This window comes from Peromyscus californicus, unplaced genomic scaffold (assembly GCF_007827085.1).
Source record: "Peromyscus californicus insignis strain IS unplaced genomic scaffold, ASM782708v3 Scaffold_9__1_contigs__length_137607984, whole genome shotgun sequence".
Classification (NCBI taxonomy): domain Eukaryota; kingdom Metazoa; phylum Chordata; class Mammalia; order Rodentia; family Cricetidae; genus Peromyscus; species Peromyscus californicus.
In genome coordinates, this window is record NW_026294617.1 from 108,829,002 (window position 1) to 108,836,776 (window position 7,775).

At 44.8% G+C, this 7,775-nt stretch overlaps 1 protein-coding gene across 2 annotated transcripts in view; it reads left to right on the plus strand.

Annotated features, from left to right (window-relative positions):
- Papss1 (3'-phosphoadenosine 5'-phosphosulfate synthase 1) overlaps nt 1-5,981 on the plus strand; it is a 73,566-nt gene extending 67,585 nt beyond the window's left edge. For both annotated transcript variants that reach the window (XM_052730443.1, XM_052730444.1), the window contains exon 12: nt 5,278-5,981. In XM_052730443.1, coding sequence (XP_052586403.1) covers nt 5,278-5,416 — 139 coding nt within the window. In that variant the 3' untranslated portion in view covers nt 5,417-5,981. The remainder of the gene's footprint in view (nt 1-5,277) is intronic.
- Nucleotides 5,982-7,775: the final 1,794 nt, after the last annotated feature.

The following is a 7,775-nucleotide window of genomic DNA, read 5'->3' on the forward strand; positions in this document are numbered from 1 at the left end:
TTCCTTTTGTTTTTTTAAGAGTTAGCATTCTGTCTGCTGTAGATTATAAAGAATCTGTAATCCAGTGGCTTTAAAAAAAAAAAAGGAGAAGAAGAAGAAAAAAGGCAAACATACTTGGGTTTTCTTTTTTTCCGGGTTGCCATGGAGCATTAGCTTGCTAGTGTTATGAAATGACCCGAATTAAAACTGCTCTGTAGTGAAAGTGAAGGGCCTTTTCTATTTCTGACAGATTCCTGATTACTCATAGGTAAAGTTTTAGAGCTAATTTTAGATCATTCTAGAAATTTCTTAGATTCTATTTGGTGGAATTATTTCTGCAAAACCATCCTATTGTGCAACTCTAATTTAGTTGTAGACAGTGACTTGAACCTGGCTTCTGATAAAAAAGTAAAATCCTTATGTAACAGAGATAGACGTGCAGGAATGGGCCTAGGGCAATGTGTTTTCCATAGCCGGGGTGGAGAACCACCACCATGTGGAAACAGAAACTCCCATCCCATGAAATGAAGGATGCCTGGGGCATGCAGGGCAGATGGTATGAAATGGCTTCAGAAAGAGGTGCCCAGGGACCTTGGCTTAGAAATGCAATTTCGGAAGGAATGCAAGGAAGTCTGGATTTCAGACAGTTGAGCATTCTGGGAGGAGGAAAGGACTTAATTGGTCTGGCTTTTTCCCTTGAGTCACACAGTTCAGGCAGAGTCTTCCAGGAGCAGCTTGCTCCCTCACTGACCACCAAGAACCAGCAGTTCGTGTGTATGACCTGAGCTCTCATTCCTGGAAGTAAACTTCAGTTTACATGGGCAGAAGCTCCAGGGCCATCGCTTTCCTCAGGGAAGTCTCTTTAGGGAACTGTGAGTACCACTCCCAGGGAGTGGAGACGGTCCGTTGCCGACTGAGTCTCAGCCACACTAGTCTTATATCACATCCTGGTGAGCTGGCTTAGATTACACTGTAAGGTATTCTCCGGCCTGCAGATGATCCAGTTGAGTGTGCTGACAGATTCATCCACACAGGTGCTTGTGGCCCTCAGAGACCATCATTTTCTAGCTCCCAGTCATCACTCTCCCCTGTCTCCTGCGCGTCACTCTGGTTGCTCTTTGTTAAAGCCTTGTCCTGGAGCCCCCGCCCACTCTCCTCCCCACCCCTTGACTCTGTTCCCGCCCTTGGTCCCTCCTTTCTTTCCCTCGTCTTGTTTTCTTCTGCCTGGATACTTGTGAAGACTTCCCGCTCTCCCTTAGAACAGACCGTGCCGTGTACGCCATTTCTGTGATTTCCCCTTTCCTTCATCATCATGGATTAGTTCTTCTACTAAAGCAAATTTGAATTCTTTTTTTTTTTTTTTTTTTTTTTTTGGTTTTTCGAGACAGGGTTTCTCTGTGTAGCTTTGCGCCTTTCCTGGATCTCGCTCTGTACACCAGGCTGGCCTCGAACTCACAGAGATCCACCTGGCTCTGCCTCCCGAGTGCTGGGATTAAAGGCGTGCGCCACCACCGTCTGACTGAAAATTTGAATTCCGATTGGCCAGTGTGGGTTTGGGTGGTTGCTTTTGCCCTGGGTCCCTGGTGGCTCTGACGTTTTAAGAGTCCTTGTTTCTGACGGCCATCTTGGTTCTCTCCTCCCTTCCCCCGAAGTGCTTTTACCTACTGCTGAGTCTGTCTTCTTGTGAGAGCTTATTTGCTCAAATTCATTTTTCATTTTAGTATTATAAGTATACAAATTATTTGTCAATGTTTTTTAGTTTACAGAAGAAAGGGCAGGACAAACTTTATTTATTAGCCATAGTAGCCAGCCCATTTAGAGGCCAATACTTTAAAGTTGCCACTTTTTTAAATTTATTTTTAAGTTTTTGTGTGTGTGACTGTTTTGACTATATATATATATCTATATATAGATATATATATATATCTATATATATATATCTATATATATATATCTGTACACCACATGCCTGGTGCCCAGAGAGGCCAGAAGAGTGTGTCAGATCCCCTGGAGCTGGAGTTTCATGCAGTTATGGTTGTGAGCCACCATGTGGGTGCTGGGAATTGAACGTGGGTTCTCTGAAAGAGCAGCCAGTGTTCTTAACCACTGAGCCATCTCCCCAGCCCCTGACTTGCCTTTTCTTACAAGACATTGAATGCAAAGAAGTGGGAGAAAAACCCCACATTTAAGCTGATAAATGGTTTGTTTTGAAGGAGCATTTGGTGAATGCTTCCTTTTCAGGATCATCTTTGATTATTTTCTGGTCCTTTAAAAAAATTCTCTGCTCAAGGTGAGAGGTCTGAAAACACTGGGTCCAGTGTGTGTGTGTCCTGTCTGTGTAGCAGTGCTGGAGAAGCAGAAGAGCATGCAGAACATTGTGAGACAGAGCCTCGTGTTGATGGTTGGAAATAGAACTGTAAAGCATGGGCACTGGTCTTCTTGACATTGCTAAATGAGGCGGACTGCTTATGTTCACATTATGTAAGTGTAGCATTCTAGACCCAAACCCGCACAAGCTTCAAAGGGGAGTGGAGCTCTCAGTGTCACTGTGTGGAGTTGGGCTGTCTCGATGATCACAGGTAGAACTAGGTCTAGGACCAAGGGTCAGGTGGTCTTCGGAATGGCCAGTTGTGGTGAGGAGTTGAAGTAGTCCTGCCAGGTAGAGCTGCTGCTTAGAGGCTGATGGGAGAAACACTGTGGCCAAAGCCCCCGTTTCTGTGAGCAGTCTGGCCATTGAACCCACGCATTGGAAAGCAGACGCCATGCGTACAGTGTGATGACTAAGAAGTTCCGTCTTTCTTGTCTGGGGCTCCTGCTTATGAGAAAGGCCAAATATCTGAGGCTAGAGGGCCTGCCAGGTTCCCCCCCCCCCCCCGCCCCCATGAGCCCAGCAAGATCCGAAGGAAGTTAGAGTTGAAGTGTTATAAAGGAATCACTGTGGAGGATCCTCCATGGAAATAATCCAGAGTCAGATAAAAAGGAAATGAGAAAGTGGCTCAGATGAACCCTGACATTTGTAAATCTTAGAGCTCCAAGAGTTCTGTGTCAAGCTAGGCAGACTCCCTGCGTTTGCACACCGCCTTTCGCTGCTCCAGATTTGCCCATCATTCTCTGAGCTCCTCTGGTGGAAAGATAATACAGCATTTGATCTCCAGTCGGTAAACGTTTACTGTCTGTGCCCTGTGTCTGTGGCACTGTTCCGAGAGCCTCTTTCGGGCCCTTGTTTGAAGGGACGGACGGGGTGGGGTGAGTAATGGCTGTTGTGACCGTTGTGGGGACAGAATGCTGTGCAGCACTCTAGTGATCAGCTTCTCAGGGAAGATGTCCAGGTAACTGAGGCCTCTGGTTAATTTAAGGTTACAGTACTTGATTTAAAATAACTTTAGAAATTCTAACAGTAAGTTTTATTCACTATAGAAATCATTACTAATTATCTGTAATGTATGTATTTCTTTGAAATAGGATCACCTTTTGTAGCTGTGGCTGGCCTTGAACTTGTGGCAGCTCTCCAGCTTTAGCCTCCAGAGTGCTGGGATGAGTGAGCAGCTACTTTTTATCTCATGGACAGATCTCGTTTCCTTTCGTCCCTGGAAAGTATCTTACTACTGATAATTTTGTATGCTGCTTGACGTTGATGATGTTGACGGTTGATAATCACGGTGGGAAGCCAAGAGAACAGGGACGTAAAGCACCTGTGGTGTCATTTCTGGAAATCACCGGCTCTGTTGCCTCTCATTCCCTCTTTTCTTTCTCTGCATTTTGACAGAATTCCAGTATCCGTGTGAACTTGAGCCACTGTGACAAAATGCCCTGGTCTGAGTGGTTAAATGAGGGCCGTTTCTCATAGGATTAGGATCTGAGGGCCTGAGCTGTTGGCAGGCGGCCAGCCCCTTTCTTGCCGTGTCTTTGGATGGCTGTGGGGATCCCCAGTCTCTGTTGGTTTGTCGGTGGGTCAGTCCCACCTGGGATCTTGCTCTCATGACCTCTTCTAAGTCTTATCATCTCCCAAAAGCCCCGCCACCTCACTGGGAATTAGGTCTTCAGTGTGAGCCTGGGGGACACAGACGTTCATTCTGTAGAAATACTGTTCTTAATGTGTGATAGCCTGATGATTTCATTTATAACTGTTGATTACATCTTGAGTATTTTATCTGATGCTTACTGCCATACTCTAGTCAGAGCAGGTGCTACCTTATTTAGGACACGGTGACAGAAGAGACCTGGAACTCTTGCTAGGTCTAATCGCTTTCTGAGTCGGTTCCGTGTTTGAAGGAAGCAGGTGAATTGCAGATAAACAGCATGTGTTGTAGCTGTAGATGCTCTGAGCTATGGTCTAAAGACTTTCATGTGTTTTTGTATGTTTAAAAGACAAGGAAGCCAATTTTCTCTTTGGTATCTCATCTAGGGACAGTGTTGATGGTTACTGTGTGTGTTGCATCATGTCCCAGAGGCATTTAGACTTCCAGATTAAAGCTTTCTAAAATGTTTTATCTGTGCCAGGCAGATTCATCTTCGAGTTTCTGAAGAATTAATAATAAATGAGTCCAGGACTAGAGAGATAGCTCAGTGTTTAAGAGCACTTGCTGCTCTTCCAGAGAATCTGGGTTTGTTTTCCAGCCCCTACCTCAGCCGCCTGGAGCTCTAGTTCAAGGGGATCCAGTGCTTTCTTCTGGCATCTGCAGGCACAGCATACATGTGCTGCATGTCGATGTACTCAGGGACTCACACATGCACGTTAAATACGTGAATCTTAAATGCTATTTATTTCTCACAGCATTTCCCAGGGACTGTTGAAGAGGTGAGACGGGGAAATAGGATGAGGTCAAGAACGGGTTGGGGGCTGCCCCGGGAGCGTGCAGTGGCAATTCCCTGACCTGAGTGGTGCTTATCTGGAACTGAACAGTCACTCAGAGAGGAAGGAAAGCTGAGGAAGCCCGTCATGGCAGCTCATCTCTGTACTGTTACCTCATTGTAACAGCTTGCTGAGCTGGGCAGGATGTCCCTGTCGGGAGGGACGAGATATCAAGGACACGGAATCTTCCTGTGGTGTGTTTTTGTGATTTCTGTAAGACACTAATTGATCTCTATAACAATTTCAGTTGATTTTTTTTTTTGTCCTAGTTCTGAAACAGAAGAATGTCCAGTTGTGTGGTGGTTTTGCTCAGTGACCGATTAGACATTAGATGGCCGCTTTTTCTCACTAGTAATCTAACGTGAACTGGAGGAACAGATGCCCCTTAAACATTTCTTAGTGACTTTGTAAAACAGTGAAGTGACTACTTTTTCTCTCCTTTTCAGCCATGAAGACTTTGAGTTTATTTCGGGAACGCGGATGCGCAGACTGGCACGGGAAGGTCAGAAGCCTCCAGAAGGCTTCATGGCTCCCAAGGCCTGGACTGTGTTGGTGGAGTACTACAAGTCCTTAGAGAAAGCGTAACCTGCTGAGCTGGGCATCCTGCCTGGGACGCAAGGCTGAGTGACAGGAGACCACACAGTCACCGACAGCGTTTCTCTGCGGTTGTGTCCGTCTGGACACTTCCTGAACACAGACCATTTTCCTCTGTACGTCGGTTTTGGTCTGCCTTTGAATTCTGTTTTGAACTAGTGCAACACATCTCTGGTCTTAATGTGTCTTTTCCACTTACTGTTAATATTCTTACAATACGATTTTAAAAATCTTGCCTTTTTATATTGTATTTATGCTTCTGCTTTAGGATTTTCCAAGCTGATTTATTAGTTATAACCAGTAATACACAACACACATCATCTAGCTTTTAATTCTTTAAGAAAGGAGTGGGGGAAATCACTAAACAATAAACTTGGCTAGACTTTGGGGAATTTTACAAAATATCTGTAGCAATTAGGTTTTTTTTTTTATTTTACATTAAAAATGTAAACTGTTCCCTCCCTTGCAACCCAACATGTTGAGGTATTCTTGCAATCTGTGTTAAGTGCTGAATGAATGCCTTGAATGAATAAAGTTAATTTTGGAGGGCTTCTTATTTATGTTTTATGTATATACATCCTCTCCTTGTGAAAATCCCTGGCAAAGGGGGACTGTGAAACATCTCTGATTTCTGGGGTCTTATACGCAGCTCCTGATACTGTGGTGTTTGCTGAAGTTCTGCGTAGCAGGAACCTGCACTCCATAATCATGTAGGGAAATTATAAAGAATTCTTAGTCCGTCTGAAATCTCAGTTTGGCCATATATATCTCCAGTATTCCTAAGTGGCAGGACTGGGGTGACAAGAGAGTGTCACCGCTTTGTAAGCTGTGGCCACAGTGTAGGCCATAGCTGCTTGAAGTCAGGGAGGCTGGCCCCTGCTCTATGCTGTTTCATCCACATGGACAGACATCCACATGGACAGACATCCACATGGACAGACATCCACGTGGACAGACAGGGGCTTTGCCTACCTTCATCATTCATACTGTGGTTGTGAGGCAGTCTAGAAAGATGGAAATTTCTGGGAACATGAAAAGAGGCGCTCTTCACAATCGGATTGAAGCCTCTTGACAGAAGAAAAGCAAGAATTCCAGCACAGTGGACAACTCCTGAAGACCCTACCTCTTCTGAGCTGCAAACCTGCAGTTTTCTAGGAATTTCACCAGAAAAAGGGTTTATAGGGAAAGGACATGTACCAAACCCCTTGCACAAACCTAGTGGCTTCTGGTTTTACCTTATAGAATTATAACGCTGTCAAAGACATCTCCAGAGCCACCCTATAATCTCACGTACTAAAAGAGAAAAAAAAATGGGGGGGTGTTCAGTAGCTTTTAGAGATTTGAGAGCCACCAAGATGGCCTATGTGGCTCATGCTAAGACAGTTAACAGTGGCTATCCCTTGAGGAACCCATACCACACTTGGATATGTCCTTCTGAACTCTCTTGGAGAAGCTTACATCCATGCATCCGTCTCTGCCACTTAGTATATCTATGACAGTGAGAGGTTTCAAAGGAAAACAGCATAAAAACAATGTACACATCTAGCATGGTGCCACATGCCTTTAGTTCCAGACTTTTAGGAGGCCGAGGCAGGTTTGCAAGAGTAACAAGTGAACCTAAACCAAAGCAAGACCTTGCCTCAAATATCACACCCAGGCTCTGAAGTATTCGGGCTCAGAAGAACCAGTGTTACCTGCTATGTCAGTGGGGCAAAGCTAATCTCACAGCCCCACTCACATGTAGTGAGTTGGGAAAAGACTTCTGTCACAGGAAGGCCAGCAGAACTGCCAAACTTCAAAATAATGTTTATTGTCAAAACGTTTTTAAACGTTAAAATTCAGAAAAAGGTACTTTAAAAATGTCATTCATAAAATAGCACTGACCCCTGGGTGTGGTACACACCTGTAATCCTAGGCCTTAGGCGGTAGAAGTGGGAAGATGTGAGTTCAAGGCCAACCCTGGCCTACATAGCAAGTTCCAGTTTGGGGTTGCCCAGAAACCCTGTCTCCGGAAAGAAACCAAACCAAATGGAAGTCTCAGCATTTTTTACCTAAGGTAAGGATAGTGAGCCTGGCTTTCCAAAGCATTGACCTTGCTTAGGGATGACAGGGTTGCAACCTGGGATAGGATGCTGCCTAAGTTAAGGTTTTTATTGCTGTGAAGAGACACCACAACCATGGCAACTCTTATAAAGGAAAATATTTAATTGGAGCTGGCTTACAGTTTCGGAGAGTTAGTTCATTATTATCATGTCAAAAAGCATGGTGGCATGCAGGTGGACATGGTGCTGGAGAAAGTGGCTGAGAGTTCTACATCTTGATCCACAGGCAGAAGGAGACTGCCACACTA